This window comes from Xiphophorus couchianus, chromosome 2 (genome assembly GCF_001444195.1).
Source record: "Xiphophorus couchianus chromosome 2, X_couchianus-1.0, whole genome shotgun sequence".
Taxonomy (NCBI): Eukaryota; Metazoa; Chordata; class Actinopteri; order Cyprinodontiformes; family Poeciliidae; genus Xiphophorus; species Xiphophorus couchianus.
Window position 1 is genome coordinate 21623556 of NC_040229.1, and position 18359 is coordinate 21641914.

The window sequence follows — 18359 nt, forward strand, 5'->3', positions numbered from 1 at the left end:
GTGAAAAAGACACTGGGGAGACAACACCCTATTGACAGGCACATCCTAAACTGTGTGGGAGATGCAACAAGTATGACACAGACCATTTCTCTGAAATTTCTAAATTTGGTTCAAGTGGAAACTCCTAATGCATGCCCAGATTCATCAAGAGTTGCTACTTGCTGCTTCCTTATCTTCTGTGCCTGATCAAACAAGAGGTGGGGGTGGAGGGTTGTCAGTAAATAATGGGTTTATTCCTGAGTAGTGGAAAAAAATACTGCTGAAGATGAAGGAAGGATCACAAAATAAACTATTTTTGTGTTTCTGCCAAAATGTTGGGAAAGTTTCATGACACCATCCTTCAGTGAGGCATTTTAGTGGTGTAATTACACAAATCAAATATGAAAAAAAAGTGTACAGAACTTTGGAGAAGCACTTAAACTTATTCCCATTTTTGCACTTTGTAAAAGTGGTTATGTATTTTGCCTCATACAAGGAAAACTGCAATCAATTTTGTTAAAGCTGCAGCAGATCACTTTTGTAAAAATGTGTATCTTAAAAATGTATTAACGATCACTGTGTCATGACGACAGAAGAATACGAGACAGGTAATCTGTGAAAAAAACAAGTCCCTCTGGTTCCGCCCAGTGGTCCTACAGCCATCTGCAGAAATGTGCCCAGTAAGAAACAACCAATCAGACCCAGGAGGAATGTCTTAGCAGTGTCAGTCCAAGCTGAAGATTGCCGATGTGATTCAGCTGTGTTAATGGTGGAGAAACAACAATGTTACAAGAAAAGTAACAATTTATCGAGTTCCCGACAGGCTTCATTGTCGGTGAGGAGATCTGTAGCACAGCAGAGAGTTTTAAAAAGTTTTCAATAAGTAAAAGTTTATAAAACAATATCTGGAGCTTTGGACATCTTGATCCTCAATCCATCATCAAAAAATATAAACATGTAGCAAAACTCCAAACTCACCAAGACATAAAATGATGTGTATGATGTGAAACTAACACTGCAGATCCCAAATGAACACAGCCTAATGAAGCTTACAGGAACCATTAGCTTGTTTCACTTTCTGCTTCTTTTTCCTTTGTCCTCCTTCTTGTGATAAGACCTTTCCTGAATTCTGCATCTAAATCTCCTAGATAGTCAGAACACAGGTGCAGGACTGCAGGGCTGCAGCCCACGGGCCCGGATGCTGAAAAGGGAGAGGTGAGCCAGCACACAGGCAGAATTACAACGCCTCCATTTCTCACACTGACATAATCCCCGTGTTTTATTTGTCCCCTTGTAATTCTTTTTATATCTTGGGCTTATGTTCTTTGGCATTCATTCAATCCCTGCCTCGGGACACGGGGCTCTACCAGGCCCATATGTGTGCCTTGCTCCACTTAACGCATATTAGTTCCTTTGTAACTGTGACTAAACTGGCACGTCTCAGCTGGGAGATGTGGCGGCTTTGACTGACAGTCCATGTCTGGATCCTGTACTTTGAGTCTCACACGGACTTGTCAAACATGTGCTCCATCAAAGCATCTTTCTCAGTGCCATCAAGCACAGGAACAATGGGAAGCTGCAGAAACATCCCAGCTTTGACCAGATGTTTTTGAATCACCTGCATTGTTGTTCCACTGTGTTTATTTTCAGAAGAAAATCGCAAAGTAAGGTGCAGCCATGTTCTCTTTTAACATCGGTGGGGAGAAACTAGAGGAAAAACTAACTGAAACATTTATCATGTTTGCATTTTTGTAAGATTGCTTCAGAGAGGGGAGAAAATAGCGAGGCTTGTACACCCCAATCAGATCAGTCACTAAAATTACATTGAGAAAGCTTTTCCAGTAACAGCTTGATATTAGGACTTCAGCGTGGCGCTGATGTATGCTATCAGCAGAGAAAATCGGTTAAGTCTGTGCCATGCGATGCCAACAGTCTTAAATATTGTTTTCACAACTGTGCAAGCTAATTACCTTTAATTTTTCATCTGTGCTCCAAGGGTTGTAAGAGACTGTGATTAGTGATTCATTACTTCTCATTACCTGGCCTGTCAAACTGTTTCCTTTACTTATTCAAGCTGATTAGCTGTACATGCCCTGCCTCTCTCAATGTGGCTGAGAGAGAGATCTCAAACATGATCTGCAGATATGCAGCGAATGTTAGTAGTGAAGCGGAGGATAACCAAGAGATTAGCCAGAACTGGAGGAAAATGAGCAAATAAAGTGTGATAAGAGTTGAATTGATCAACATTTAACCTAAAAGTTCAAATTTGCATGACTTTAATCCCACATGCTTAGATCAACCAGGATTATTGATTAGAGAGAAAGGAGTAAGGACTCACTGGATGCAATTATGTTTAATAAATGCACAAAATTGGCCACACCGCAGCTGTCTTGGAAGCAAAATGCCTTTAAAAACACAAAATCTCCACAACTCTTATCACCCCTTGTAAAGTTGTGTTCAAAAGGCTGAAAAGACTTGGCAACGACCCTCTATTTTCATCTATCTGTGCTCCAGCACTGTGTTTGGTGCTGAGATAGTCTTGGTCTCTTGTCCAGCCTTGTTTGTTAGTTTTAGTTTTTTTTTTCAGTTTCAAATCACTGAAACTTTAAAACAACACCCAGAAACTCTAAATCTAGGTGAGTTTCCTAAATATGTGAGATTTTAAACCAGGGAGGATAAAAATGCAATGTCAATTGTATTTTACATTTCTTAGTCCTGAATAAAAAGCTTTTTACTGGAGTATCGTCAACTGTGTTAACTCACAGCAAGAAAGCTGAAGTAAATATATATATATATATATATATATATATATATATATATATATTAAATGTTTGTAATATTTTTTTTAAAGAAATTGGAATCAGCTAAGATTGTTTAGGTTTACAAAACCCAGAGATCAGAAATTGGCCATGAAAGTTCAGTTCATTCATTCACAAATTCAGCTTAATAGATCAATTTACATTAATACTTTTGACAGATCTTCACTGATGTGAAAATCATTTTAGAGGTCGATGTAATACAGTATGAACCTTGGACTTTAAATTAAAACTAAACCAGTAAAAAAAACACAGGTTGAACTCCAGAGACATGGGCCCTTCTGATGTACAAAAAGCCTGAGTATGACATTGATAGTGGCAGCGAGACGTTAACTAAAGCATTCATCACCATTAAGAGTAATTAACAAAGTTCCCCAGCATTAATTAAGCAGCCTTGCTTTAAGGGAAACTGTGCTTAATTAGGAGGTTTGACAGGATGAGGCTTCAGGGATGATCCATATCCAGAGGGCTGTTGGAGGGGCACAAGTTGCAGAATTTCAAGAGTTTCCCCTCATCTTGTCACAAAAACTCTGTGACCTTGGTCAAATCAGAAGATCGACTGTTCTGGCCTGATCCACTTTGGCACAGTCTTAAAACAGTATTGACAGGTATGACAGGCGTCCGATTTTCCAGTCAGCTGGAGGCCCAGACCTTGTCAACTGTCGGAGTGAGAGATGAAGGGTGAATGAGCACAGGAGGAGGGTGGCAGGGACAGAAACGCAAAGGAAGGAGAAAAAACGTGGTGGCGTTGAGGAGGACGGAAACAGGAGACAGAAATAAAAACATGTATATCAGGTCTGTAGAAGTGTTTGTGAAGCACTCCATTACAAAAACCAGAGGGTTTAGGGATGACAAATGTGTATCCAAAGAATCTGTGATTGGATCGGGGATTAAGGGGCTGTCGTATCCCTGATGGGAGCCAGGCAGGAGACAGACAGACTGCCAGAGGAAGAAAGAGACGGAGGTGGAAAGGAAAGAGAGGTGGAAGGAGGACAGTAAACGAACGTCAGGTTGCCCAGGCAGGGAGACAGAGTGGCAGAGTGGGTGGGCTTTGACAGACACATCTCACACAGGCTGACAGCTCCGTCAATAGCCCCAGGATGGCCGCTGTGATTGACAGCTAGCAGGTGGCGCATGAATGGAGTTGTCAGGCGGGCTGTCAGTCAAAGTCACATCGCTGTGGCTACAAGGGCCCGGCTGAGCAGGCACACAGCTGCCCAAGGTGATCTTTGGGTGTACAGGCAGGCTACTGGCACGGGAAGCTGAGGCAGCGCACATCATGCTAAAATTACCATACATGGCAGCAGCAGCTTACAATAGCTGTGTTGATTAGGCTTGCGCTCTACTAGCTAGTACATTAGGCTTATGCACACATGGGTGGTTCCACTTTAAAGAAAGAAGAAGAAAAAAAAAGAATAGAAAATAGTAAAATCCATTTGAATGTGCTATCAATGAATCTCTGCAGGTTTTTTTTGTTTTTTTTCCATTTCCGTGGTTCCCCTTAATTGAGCATTGTTCCAGCACGAGGGCATGAAGCATAGGAGTTAATGGGTAATAATTATATGTGAGAGAGGCTTTCTCCCTGGAGTGGAATCCAGAACAAATGGAAGCTCCGATGTGCAACATTCTACTTCATTACATCTGCTGCGATTAAAGGCCGAACATCTGGCACCACATCCTGACAGATAGACAAGACTTGTGGACTGGAAGAGAAATTAAATGATATTTACAAAAAAAAAAATGCAACACGGGGTATTTACTGGATGAAAGAACAAGAACTTTGGGCTGGAGCGAAACACCCTTAGTGTCAGGCAAGTGTTGGACTGATAGATGCATATAAACACGAGCAAATCATGTGGACACTTTTGAAAAAATAAACAGCAACAAGCACATTTGCTACACTTTCACATCACAATGGACTTTATTATTATAGGCAGCTTCTTTTGCTACAGATAAATACGTACTGTGGCTCTTCAAGTAAACACTGGAATGTACATCAAGGTTGGTCGTTAACATTTTTTATAACAATCTCAATCATCTTAACCCTTTCAAGGTGAGGCTAAAACAGTTATCATGTCTGTCTGTATCTTCGGTTGCTATGGCAGCATCAAGTCCCACCCAGCGATGGCACACTGATCTGGTCCCTCCCTGACGCACGACCATCTCCTGTGACTCCCAGAGACAATCTGGAGGGGGCCTGGGGTGTGTGCGAGCGTCGTAGGCGGCGGTCGGGATACAGGCTGTTGTCAAAGGGCTTGCGGTGAACACAGAGGACGTGGGTCTTCAGGTTTCCTTTCTGGGAGGCACTGTAGGGGCAGTACCTGCACTGGAATGGCTTCCGAACTGGAAACAAGGAGAAGGAGCACAGAGAAAACAAAAAAGACACATTAGTACAAAAAAATAAATTTTTTGTTCAACATTTCAACTTCTGAAGTAACTAACAACTTACAGTGCCTCGCAAAAATATTCACACTTTGAACTATTATGCATTTTGTTATGTTAACCATAAACTTAATTTATTCAAACTCTATGGACTAAACCAACACAAAGTTTCGCATAATTGTTAAGTATAAGGAACATGGTTCTATATATTTTATGCAAATAAAAAACTGAAATGTTTGAGGTGCTTTAGTTTTAGACATGGTTATCCATTAAATAAAGCCATTACAATGTAGCGCTGACTTTATGTTTATTGCCGCTGTCCTAGTCAAAGGTGAAGCTCCTCCCCACTCTCAAATCTTTTGCAGCCTCTAAGAATTTTCTTCTTGCACATCCCTGTATTTAGCTCAGTGCCAATTTGCATAAACTCTTAATTGGGTTCACATTCCCTCTTGGAAAAAAAGCATCCTCACAGCAACATGCTGACGCCATGTTCAGGATTGTGGGCAGTGTTAGTTTTCTGTCAATTTTGCCAAAAACGTCCATTTTGATTTCATCCCATCTTCCATGAGCTTACAGTGTGGTCTGTCAACACAGATTGCATCTTTTCATGGCTAGCGGTTGTCCTGTTGAAATGAAAAATCTGAGCTGTGGATCTCTGCAGCTCCTCCAGACTCGCTGTTAGCTGCCCAAAAGCAAGTAAATGTCTCTGCACCGCCAAAATTAATCTTAAATTTGTGGCAGCTACATTTTTAATGAGGTTGAATTTACTCTTCATATAAATTATAAATCTTTGGTTATAGTTTTTTTCTGGTTAAACATGTCTACAGAATTTGGAGTGACTGTATATAAGCTATAACTGCTATGAAAGAGTCTAATATTAATGCTGTATTACTCAGTTTTTGATCATCACTTATGAAAAAGGCAACAAATATTACATTTTGTAAACTGCAATCATCAAAATCACCCAGAATAATACTAATCAAATATAAATCAAATATATTGACCATTGTTCTAGTTGTTGTTATTAATCAAACGCGCTAAGCAGGTGGTGTTTTTCAGCCTTGAGAATGGTGGAACAAACTCCCACCAATTTGGGAGTTTGTTCCAGATTGGTGATACAAAAAAACCCGAATGCTGTTCTCCATGTTTAGTTCTGGTTCTGTGGATGCAGAGTAGACCTGAACCAGAAGACTGGGTGCTCTGGAAGGTTGATACAACAGGACTATAATGTACACTGCTCAAAAAAATAAAGGGAACACTTAAACAGGTGTTTCACACTTAAAGTGTTCCCTTTATTTTTTTGAGCAGTATACTTTGGTGAAAAGCCATTCAGCAATTTATAAACTAACAAAAGTACTTTTATTGGATTTCTCTAGATTGGTTTCTCTAGATCTTGTTGGGACAAACGCAGCTCTGAAGTCCAACAAAACCATCACTCCGGTTCTTCCACAGTCTGTATTTATGTGGATATCAATGAACACTTTGACGAGGGCAGTTTCAGTACTGTGATGAGAATGGAAAGCATGGGGAAAAAAAGTTGAATAAAATCAATCATTGAGGAAAACAACACGGTTCACTAATTTGAAAGATGTATGTAATCAACAACATAAAGTATCTTTGTTTATGAACAAAGACAAATTGCTTTAACAAGAAACATATTTTTTTAAGCCACTGTGAATCAGGTGGAAAAGGAAGTAGTGAAACATGGTGCACAAGAAAACGTGAGGTTTTTATATCTGCCAAGAATATCCATGAAATGTCTTCCTACTGAGGTGACAATAACATGTTGGCAGAACAAGCAACAGGGAAATTGTACCTTCTAGGTATTTATAGTAAAAACCATTTTAAATAAGTGTATTATGAGTGAAGGACAAATTAAACTGACATCTTGTTAATCGCTTGAAAATTAGCATACAATGAAACTCTATGACGACTAACGTGATGATAGGTTTTTATTTATGGGAAGGCTTGCGTGTTTTCGCTCACATTTCCTGCTCTGAGTAAAAATACACACATATCCACGTGCACACACCCCTACACACAGATAAATAAACATGCACACAAGTGTTGAACCCGAGGAATGACAGACGTCTGCAGCTGGGCAGAAATGCATGCCAAAACTTCCTGTCTATCCACCTCCTTAGTGCCTGCTACATAGTTTCGCAGCAAACAAAAGTGAAGCAACATGACGCAGCACACCATGTACCCTTAAGATACAAACAACAACGCATACCGTTAATAGCTTCCAGTATTGACTGTGGCCTCAGCAGAAATCTGTATGACACTGAAGCCTGAAGGTGCAGCTAAGATCAAAACAAAAATGCAGCCGGCTGACTCATTTACCTTTCTACCTAGACAGCCAAATGTCCTTGTTCACCGCAGTGCTATTTTTGAGATGTTACCTCACATAACGACTTTCTCTGTTCCTCTCTGTCTCACACTGCAGTGTGTGTTTTTTTTCTGTGATTCATGGTTACAGTAAACCATTATGTGCTGATGTCATTTGACTTCACTTCCCAAAAACTGAGGGCTGTCTCAGCCCTTTCACCCCCACCCTCGCCTCTTCCTCTCTATCATGCTCCTCATCGGAGGGGAGACAGCTGCACGCGGCTGAACACTCACTTTCACATCTACATAAAAAAGGTGTTTTTGGGGGGGAAAAGAGGGAAAACTCACAGAAGGTGCGAGCAATAAAAGGTAATGCCCCATCTGTCGGTGTATAATAACCTGATGGCCGTAAAGGACACACAAACACACACATTTCCACACAGTAGTCAAAGAGAGGATGAGGTCTGACACGTCTGAATGTTATCAGGGTGGCATAGAGGAGTTTGTGTGGAAACTGTTTGGACAATAGTAGGAGAAAACTCAGGTAGAGAGCAATTTGCAGCCCACCTGACTCACCTCAACTTCCACAAGCCTCTACTGTTGGAAATGAAAAAATTGGGGAAATATAAACACTTTTGATTCTGTGATTTGGGTCTGGCACATCGCTTTCATCTCACATTCTCAGATTTCACACATGTGGTGTAACTTAATAAACTGAGCAGAGTTTCCTCAGTCTTGTTAAATACTTTGTGATTGCATATAGACAGTGGGAACAAGTCTACAGCCTCTCATAAACTGAGTTTATAAGAAGCCTAAAGGCCTTATGTCCACATTAGTTGCTTGTTACCCTGCTTGCATCCCCCTCTCTCCGTTTCTGTTACCTTACTTACCATCCCACCTTGTCCCCCCCACCACCACCCCACCCCCCAGAAGGAGAGGGGAGGTCCGAGAGAGGGCAACCTCCAAATAAGTTCCATTAATCACAGGCCAGAGACTAATGTAACTAATATTTTACAATTAGGGAAGACAGCAGTGGGCTCGGAGCCATCCATCTCCTCACCACATGATCCGCTTTTCACAGTCGGCTCAAGCCCGAGCTTCATAGCAGCCGCTTACATTCAGATAAACACGTACATAAGAGTTCATGTATGTGCTGGTAAATAAATGTAAATGGAGAATGAAGAAGGGTTTGCTTAGTGTTTAACCGAGTGGAGATTTGTGTTCATGTTTTCAGAAGTAGTACTGGGTTTGGTACTTAAAGTGAAAAACTCACTGAGGCTTTTTGATTTTTTTCTACAGTCTTCACCTTCCTGTAGACATGAGGGCATCTGAGACTGAGGTAATTGTTGTAGCCTTTCAGCCTGACTTTTAGTTGAATTTTAATCATTTTACTTTAGATTTATTCCTCTTTTAATTCATTTTATTTGTGCATCTTTTGTTCAATCTGTTCCTTACACTTTATCACTTTTACCTTCAATTCTATTGCTTTTTGATCTTCATAACTTAACATTATTTACTTTGAACTCTATGCTACTACCTTTTAATTTCATCATAAATGAAGGAAAATATATTTTATTATACTTATGGTTAAGTACATTAATAGTAAGTGTTTTAGTGAGTAAATCTGTCTGTTTTCTCATGTGAAGCATTGCTATGTTACCTAAGTTCTAATTTTATGTGACAGTTTTCTCCTGTTGATGATTAATATACTGTTTTGAAAGCGTAGCATTGTCTGGGGTTTATTGCCATCGGTATGCTTTGATTTTAATTTCTGTGAAGTGCTTTATTTTGCATCTAACTATGAAAAGTTCTTTGATAGATTGATTGATTCATTGATTGATTCATTGATTGATAATAGTAAAACTGAGTTACTAATTACTGACTTCTCTGCATATCATCTGGCCTGTCCAGAATCATTGTTCGTTTTATCCTTAGGACGTATGTCTTGCTTTTTTTTTTGATTGTTTTGTTTTATTTTTCTACTTTTTACATTTTAGCGCATTATTAAAATGTGTGTCGACATATTTTTGGTTGTTGTGTGTATTTTACTGTTTTGAAAGCTAATACATGCATAATCATAACATCAGCCTGGCTCTCTGGCAGAGCAGGTCCATCATATGCAGCACAACTCCTGTTTCTTGACCATTTGCTGCATGTCTTCCCCTTTATTCTCTGCCCTTCTTCCCGCCCAGACAATAATGAATAAAGAACACTAGTGCAACAATATAATTAAATTATTAAGGATAATAGTAGTTATGAAGTCAATTTAGCTGTGCTCAAAATCTGCCAATTACCAGCCGATCTGTTTCTACTTTTACTCAATACATAAAAATTAAACTCCTTATAAATATATTTTCCGTGATGCATTTTATTTTGAGTTTAGACAAAAACAAATTAAGTTTGGGAACAAAGGCTTTGATCCATAATTGACGATTATGTTAAAATCACTTTTGTCATTATTTGGTTCATTTAATTGGCAAATTAAAAAACATGTCTACACAAATAAGTTTTTATGTGTTAGAGACCTTAGAGAGAAAATCAGAATTCACTTTACAATCCTCTAGTTTGACAATGGAGTTAAGGAAAAAAGCTTAATTTAATATTAATGCAAGTTATAATTTCTGCTGAAAGTTTGAATAATTATTCATAAAACTCCAACAAAAGTCCAGTGCAAGTTGCTAAATGCAACTTTTTGTGTTGTCATTTCAAATCTGCAATAAGGATTTATTTTATTATACAGCTCCAAAAGAGGCAACCAATTTATAAGACTGCTGTTCATTTTTGGTGTTGGACATTAAACAGACAACATAATGAAACCTTCACAACCACATGATCTGAAAAGAGCTTTATAGTTAACTAAAAGCAAGTGCAGAACAGCTGTATGTATAAAGTTAATTGTTGTGTAAACAACCTGGTTGCCAGATTAATCCTGAGGCCAGAAACTTTCTTGGATGTTATGGTTGAAACCTTTTTTCAAATGTATCTTTACATACAAAAAATATATAATTTGAGTCTTTGGCATTTCCACCACAAAATTTTGTCTAATAATGAAATCTGTTTTGAAATTCTCATCTACTGGCACTGAACTGTGACTTTACTTAGATCTGTTTTCGTTTCAACTTCATAAACAAATTATTTGGAAATAAAGTATGTCACCACTGCATATATATTTATTTCTCTCAGTAATTGTTTTTTTAATTATTGATATATGTATATATATATATATATATATATATATATATATATATATATAATTTCCAGAAAATGTCACATTGCATCTTTCAATTGATTGTGGTTCTGATTCCCATTTCGATCAGTTGACTGTAATGAAATATGCCCCCTGACCAAACCAAAATCAATATCAATATCATCAGCTAGTAGATGTTATTCTTTGATTCACAATCATTTCCTTAAAGTTGATAACAGAAAAATAACTTCAAATCTTTGTTTGTCTCAGTGGGTTATGCATGTTAATAATACAAGGTCAGAGGAAAATGTCTTCCTACTACACCTGAAAAAGTCAAAGCAAAAAAGGACTGAAAAAATATAGAAGGGTAAATGTGGAAAGATTATAACAATGTTGGGCAAAAATAAACTGACAGTAGTTATAATTTGACACAACTATTGTTATTTTTCAGAAGAATCATTGATATTCTTATAGTAAAGTAAAGGTTCCATGGAAAAATATGTTTGCCACCACATCCACATCCAGTACGTGTCAGTAGCCACATTTTTAAAATTTTTTCCAGGGTTTTGCATAGTTTTAGTTATTCAACTGAATTTAGAAAATTCTCTGTGCAATCTTTAGTCAGAGGTTCACTCATTCACCTCCACTATCCTTTCTAAGGCCTAGTTTGTTTAAAAACATTGTATTGCTTTGCAGTAAAATTCATATTTAAAAGCTATTAGTGAACACATTGTATTTTGACTCTGGGATTTCCATCAACAGTGTTTAGCAATATATCATTACTGGCTTTACACAGATATGCACACGAGGTTTTACACATGTATTTGGAGCTGCATGAATCTATGTGTCTGTGTGCTGTGTGAGGCGAGTGTGTTGCGTGTCACAGGCTGAGATAATGACCATGATGACAGTGGCGTGGCCGACGGGGGCCCGAGGAGCTGAATGGTGACGGATGACACAGGCCTGAGCTCTGATGGCACACAGACAGTGAGTGATGACTGCACATCCTTCCCATTGCTCCACCCTTCATTATCTCTATGGGACGAAGCACGGCACAAAGGCAGGCTACGCTGCCCTCTCGCTGCCCTCAAACGACATCTGCTCGCAGAGACAGCCGCACTACCGCTCCTCTTTCACCTCGCTGTCGCTCCATCTATCTCCATCTACGGTGATCTTTCTCACTCCTTTTCTCTTTCCTTTTCTCTCGCTCTCTGTCACCCTCTCCGCTGAGGGTACACAGAGGTCAGACAAAGAGATAATGACTCACCCCTTTCAACCTTTCAAATCAGAGCCTTTTCTTTCTCTCTGCTCTCCATGTTCTTTTATTCTTAATCCTTTCTTTATTGATCTTCTCATATTCCTTGTTCTCATGCATCTGAGAAGTCTGCTCTGATGGCCAATGACGATGCAGATGATTTGGCTGATTAGTTAAAGGGAGAGTTTTATAGTGAAGTTCTGTCAAAAGTGTAAAAGCAGTTAATGTCTTACATGTAGAAGATAGCTCTTTTGGCGTTTATATTTCATATAAATCCAGATTAGATAGACCTAAAAGCTGAAACTAACAGCTAGTTCAAGAAAGCCTAAAACCAAAGCACTTTTTTACCCTCATAAAAAAAATAAAATCAAAACTGGCTTTTACCGGTGACGTTCCTTCCTAACTCTCTAAGATGCTCTCTGAATACATTCCAGGCAGACATTTTAGGTCTGAAGTAAAGGTCTTTTGTACCCAACTCAAAATTTGTTCTTGTTCCTTTGAGTCACTCTCATCCCTTTCTCTACCATTACAGGTAACAACAACGTTTTAAAGAGTTAAACTCCATAAAAAATCCAAACTATTCTTAGTTTTTAAATCTCTTTAAAAGAGATACCAGATGAATCTGTTGAGTGATCTGAATTACTACCAATTAGTTATACACATTTCTCTTATTTGCAAGAAACAAAGGGGATAATTTGGAGAGTCATGTCATGAAACGAAAGGAACGTCACCCACTCTTGTTACAAAGGCAATGTCTTTTTTTAAAAAAGTACAAAGAATATGATGAGAGGCTAAAGCAGCATTTGCAGATTTTCTACGTGAGCAGATAGCCAGGCTGATTATCCAGATAATACTATTTCTGCATAACACATTTATTCAAATGTTTTCTGAGTCCTGCAGGAAAGGCCATGGACAGAGAGCTTCCATAGCATCAGCAGGATCTCATTATCAACAGGTATCAGTCAGGGGAAGGCTATAAAAGAATTTACACAGCACTAGATAAAACAGTGAAACACAGTGAAAACAGTCACTATTAAATGGAGGAAGTATGGTCCAAAAATAACATTACCAATTGTCAGTGTTACTAATATTATTACAGTAATTGTTCACACAGAAAATTGGTAAAGAGAAAAGAGTGCAAAACATGTACCTTTTTCTAATAGCCACTGCATACAGGATGCCTGCTCTACTACTACACAATACACCACCCTCTCTCTTAAAAATCTAAGAAAAAATTAGAGAAAAAACTGGTCAGAACAGTTGCCAAGAGGCCTAAAGCAACATTTAAAAAGCTGCTGGAATTTCTGGCAAGTTCTGGATGCAATGAAGATGTGACAACAATTTGCCATAATATTTATATGTGTGTAGGGGAGGGAGTGTGTGGGGTGGGTGTGTGTGTGTGTGTGTGTGTGTGTGTGTGTGTGTGTGTGTGTGTATACTGTATATATATATTCAGAGTCTGCATCACTCATTCAGTCTGTTACTTTTTTTACTGGCACTGCAGTAAATTCACATCTATATTCTCATATATCAAAAGTGATGTGGGGAAATATTTTTTGATGAGTCTAAAGAGAACCTTCTCATCAAAAGTCTGATCAACAGAATGTCATACCAGTGAAACATGTTGGTAGCTTCATCATGAGCTTGAAGGTTAAACCTTCAAAGTTTTACACTCTTTTTAGAAAGCTGAAGATGAAGAGGATATTTGAGGAAAACACAAAGCACACCACCAAAACCAAGAAGTTTTGAATCTTTTTTGCAAAGGGGAGGCAAAAATGCAGCAAAGTGAAGATGTGTCATGCTCATAGACTAATACTCTCAAAGGCCAAGATCTGTAATACGATCAACATACAATATATTAGTTTAAGAGTCTGCACACTTTAGCACTTTGTTTTCTTTAAAGATTTTAGTTTTTTGTTTTTTTTTATTAAACACAGGCTGCGTCAAATAAAAAAATGGAAAAAAGTGTGTTTCATTTTTCTACATATTAAAAATCTGACTTTCTAAAAGACTTACAATAGCCAATGTGGGCAGAAGAGAGATATTTTAAAGACATGCTTCGGGCTAAATATGGTAAATGTTGCCATCTAGTGGCTTAGGCCGAGTAATGCAACACTGACGGACCATTTAACACACAAGGGAGGGTTCGATGAGAATAATGAGCATGCAGACAGGTTCAACCAGAGGTCACCATCTGGCCAATTACCACTGCTGGCACATTGGAGCCGACCCGAACTGTCATCACAAACACATCACTCCATGTCCAAACTGCCCGGCAATATGTCACCATGCCACTCGACGTGCCATCCAGTATGGTAAGGATGGGGGCAACAGGAGACAGCCCCGTGACAAAGCCACCTGGTCATCACGGAAGACAGGACAGACTGCAGGGCCACCTGCTCAGTTCGGTTTTTGGAGGACATTCAGTGGAGTCCCAATGTCAGCTACCCATCTCACTGTCCACTGTGACTGACAGGTGTTTATTGTATCTTTGACATTCACTTCCTCGGGGACGAGGCAAAAACGATCAATCTGCAGCAAACAGAAGGCAGGGAACGCCTAAAATAGCTCACATTGATCAGATTACTGAGAAATATAGGCAACAGTTGCAGCAGAATATGCTGAATGGGAAAAATGTGCCTTAATGACTAGCAGACATCTTAAAGTGAACTGAAACGCGCTTTGAATGGCACAAACCAAAAATCTCTCTGCCTTTTGGAATCCTGTGTAATATTTTAATCCAATTAGCATCATAAACAATAAAACAGAGAAAGAAACACAAACAGTGCAGCAGCTATAAGACAGGAGGTGGAGGGGAAGGGCATTTCTCTGCATATTATAATAACCATCTGTACAATCAAATAGAAAACTACATCTTGCTGTTAGAATCATAAAGAAAGGGAACAGATGTTAATCCCTAATGGAGTTGACAGGCACTTTCCTGTCTTTCACATGAACATATTGAGTTTCTGAATAAGAGGGGGATCAGAGGGAAGGTGTATCATGTTGCACTCATAATACATGCATATCAAAGACCCCAGCTGTTGGATTCCCTCTCCTGAGAGACAGCATTATTAAATCTGCACTCAGCAAGCATATCACACCAGCACAAGAGCTTAAGCCTCTCCATCAGTGGGCTCCATCGGCTTGGCGATTTGTAACCTATCACACAAGGAGATTATATCATCCTTTAAAGTGTATAGCTAATCAGTGCCACACACCTGTGTCTTATTTAGCCTTTATTTGAGATGGGAGTTAAGATCTGGGAAGAGAAGAATGGAAAAAAACCTCAAGTGCTATAAGTATAAAGGAAGTGTGTTGCTCATAATTGGCACGATTCACACACACTCACACTCGCTCTTCACACTCCCACTGTCGGGGGATGAAGGCTGAGATCCTGCCAAAAACTCTTTTTGGAGTCGTGTAGCACAGTACATGTGGCTGGCGACGTCACGTGCAGATGCAGGCCCTGAAGTTTGAGCCCCAGTTAACTCGAGCAGTCTGTTGTGAAGCATCTATCAGTAGATAACAAGATGATGACCAGCTAGGCTTTGTCCACTAGATGGCATCACATACCTTTGAATCTTGAGAGAGCACTATCTGAAATTGGCGCCAGTGACAGATGTTTTTTATTGTGCAATGCATTGCAAAAGCATTCGTTCAAATTTGAGCTTTGCATTTTCTTTACATTTTGATCCACAAACTGCAGTACACTATGTTGGGTTTTTATGTGATGGATCACTACAAAGTACTGCTTGATTGTAAAGGGGAAAGAGGATGTTTTTTATAGCTAAAATTTATAAACCTTTTAATATGGCACCCTTAAAATAAATCCAGAGTAATAAACCAGCTTCAGAAGTCACCCAGCAAATGGAATCCACACGTGTGTAATCTAAACTCAGATTAACCAAATAATATACCAGATAGGCCAGAAATAAAGTTGTGGAGCAGTTTAAGGTGAATTTAGGTCAAAAACAAATGTTATAGACTTTGGACAGCTCACAGAGCAATGTTCTAATCCATCATCCAAAAATGGAGAGAGTACGGCGCAACCTTAAAACATAACAAACCATGTTATGTTTTTAGTTGCATAACATGGTGGTCCACCTAAACTGACTAAGTTTAAAGGCACTTGGTAACTCATGGTAATAATGAAAGAGCTTCAAAGATCCACAGAATGTAGAAGAACTTGTTGACGGGACAAGAAATAGTTGTGCACTCTACCAAACTGTTCTTTATAGAAGAATGGTGAGAAAAAAAACTTTAAGTCTCATTCAAAGTTTGTAGTTTGTAGGAGACACAGCAAACGTGGAGGAAAGTGTTCTTGTCTGACAAGACCCAGTTTGATCTTTCTAGCCTACATGCAAAGTGTTATATGTGGAGGAACTAACAATACACATCAGCTTTAAGATGTTGAGATGCATTTCCTTAACAGGGAAAGAGAAGCTGGTCAGAGTTGATTGGGGAAATATGCAGATGATTCTAAATACAGTCAATGGAAGAAAACCATTGACTGCATACTGATTGATACTATGGCATAGATTCAACAACCCTAAATAGCCAGAGCTACTAAGGAATGGTTGAGATCAAAGCATGTTCATGAGTTAGAATAAAACTCCCAATAAAATACATTGAACTTTGTGGATGTTATGTGAAAAGGTTCAAGAGGTATGAATACCTCTTGCTCCTGTATGATTGATAAGTTTATCCTCACCTCCAGCTTCTTTCTCCATATTATCTCCGCCGTTTACACTGACTTTGTGTGCACTCACAGGTGGGCTGCTCAGGTTCCCCTGGGACCTGAGGAAGGAGAGCAGTGCACCCTGATGCAGGAGTGAGTCTTCCCGTCCTGGAGTCAAGCTCTCAAAAGAGGAGATGGGAGTATCAGCCACAGCTCTTCCCCACTGACCAAGCTTGGTTTGATTCTTTCCGCCTTGACCCTCAAAATCAGCAGTGGCCTGTCCCAGCTCCTTTGACTCAGGGGCATCATTTTTCAGCATCTTCCACTTTGCAGAATCTTCATTTTTATCTTCCCTCTCAAATGTCTCAAATGCAACCTCAACATCGTGACCCATGGAGCCTGCAGATTGTGAGTTCATGTCTTCTTTTGTTCCCTGCAACAAAAGGTCACACTGATATGCTGGTTTCATACTGAGTTCAGCTCCTGCATTTGGGTAACTTATTAGCCGGCGGCTAATTGTGGACGAGAGCCCATTACTAAAAAGGCCAGAGAGCTGCACCAGTGCAGCAGAAGACAAGGTTGGTTGAGATGGGACAGACTCCGGCCTGACGGACAAATCCAATGGCTCGTACTGGGACTTTCTGGTTTTACCTGACACAGAGGCTTCCACATCTTTATCATTGGGGTTGGACTGCTTTGTGGCAAGTATGGCTTCCTCGGTGTGGCACTCCAGACCAAGGTACTGCCCCGCAGCTGGACTCCAGTCTTCTCTGGATCTTGGTCCGTGTTTGGTGCTGGGACTGGAGCTGCTGCTGCTACTGGGCTGCAAAGGAGAAGAAAGATCTCTGCTGTTCTGCCAGTGGGGGAAGTGGTAGTGGTCCAGATGGAAACTGAGAGAGGCTGTCTGTGCACTTGTGTAGTCACTGGAGATTGGACACCTGTAGACACTCTCACCTAACGAAAAGAATAACAAGAGAAACATGTTATAATTCAAATCAGATTAAGAATCTATTGTTATAAGAGGCATTCTGAACATTTTTGCTGTACATGCACCAAGACCAGTTGTCTAAACATGAAAAATGTTGCAATCTCACACCAGGCTGAGTTGAATGATTTAAGTGCTGCCCTGCAGTAAATCAAGCTTGTAATCAGCTTTCAGCTCCAGTGATCCATCATCTTACAGTATGGACGCCACCACCATGTGCAATAAATACACCCAAAGATGTTAACACTAAACAAGATTCTTCCAGAAATAATAAACAGTGAAATTGTTAAGCAACTAGAACAAGGCAGATGTTGCAGACACAAGCCGCGCTCCATCAAAGCTCATAAAGTGGGTTTCTGAGTCAAAAATAACGTCGACATGTGAGCGGCCCTGATTAACCACGCCATCTACTGTAACTGAGTTTATTTTTGCTTCATACTTGAAAAATGGCATGTTGGAAACATAATTCAAAAAGTACAAAGTGTGTTATTGTGGAAAATGACAAAGGGTAATTTTTCTCCTTTTTAGCTTGTGAATAATAGCCATCTGGATACAAGATTTGATCTCGCACGGCATAACTTTTAATTAAATGTAATCCAACCGTCTTCTTCCCTCTGTTTACCTACACTTTTATCCTTACAGCCGTCAGAGAAATACCCTGCAGGGTTAAACACACACCATGTGACCATTTTGAGTTAGTGATTGTCTCAGACCTCTGCCTCGCACTGTCTTTAAACAGCCCAGCT

General features: G+C 39.5%; 1 protein-coding gene across 1 annotated transcript in view; it reads right to left on the bottom strand.

Moving 5' to 3' along the window:
• Nucleotides 1-4692: 4692 nt before the first annotated feature.
• LOC114152835 (zinc finger protein 536-like) overlaps nucleotides 4693-18359 on the bottom strand; it is a 35950-nt gene continuing 22283 nt past the window's right edge. Inside the window, exons 3-4 of the mRNA XM_028030908.1 lie at nucleotides 16662-17582; nucleotides 4693-5138 (exon numbers count right to left, since the gene is read on the bottom strand). Coding sequence (XP_027886709.1) covers nucleotides 4903-5138; nucleotides 16662-17582 — 1157 coding nt within the window. The 3' untranslated portion in view covers nucleotides 4693-4902. The remainder of the gene's footprint in view (nucleotides 5139-16661; nucleotides 17583-18359) is intronic.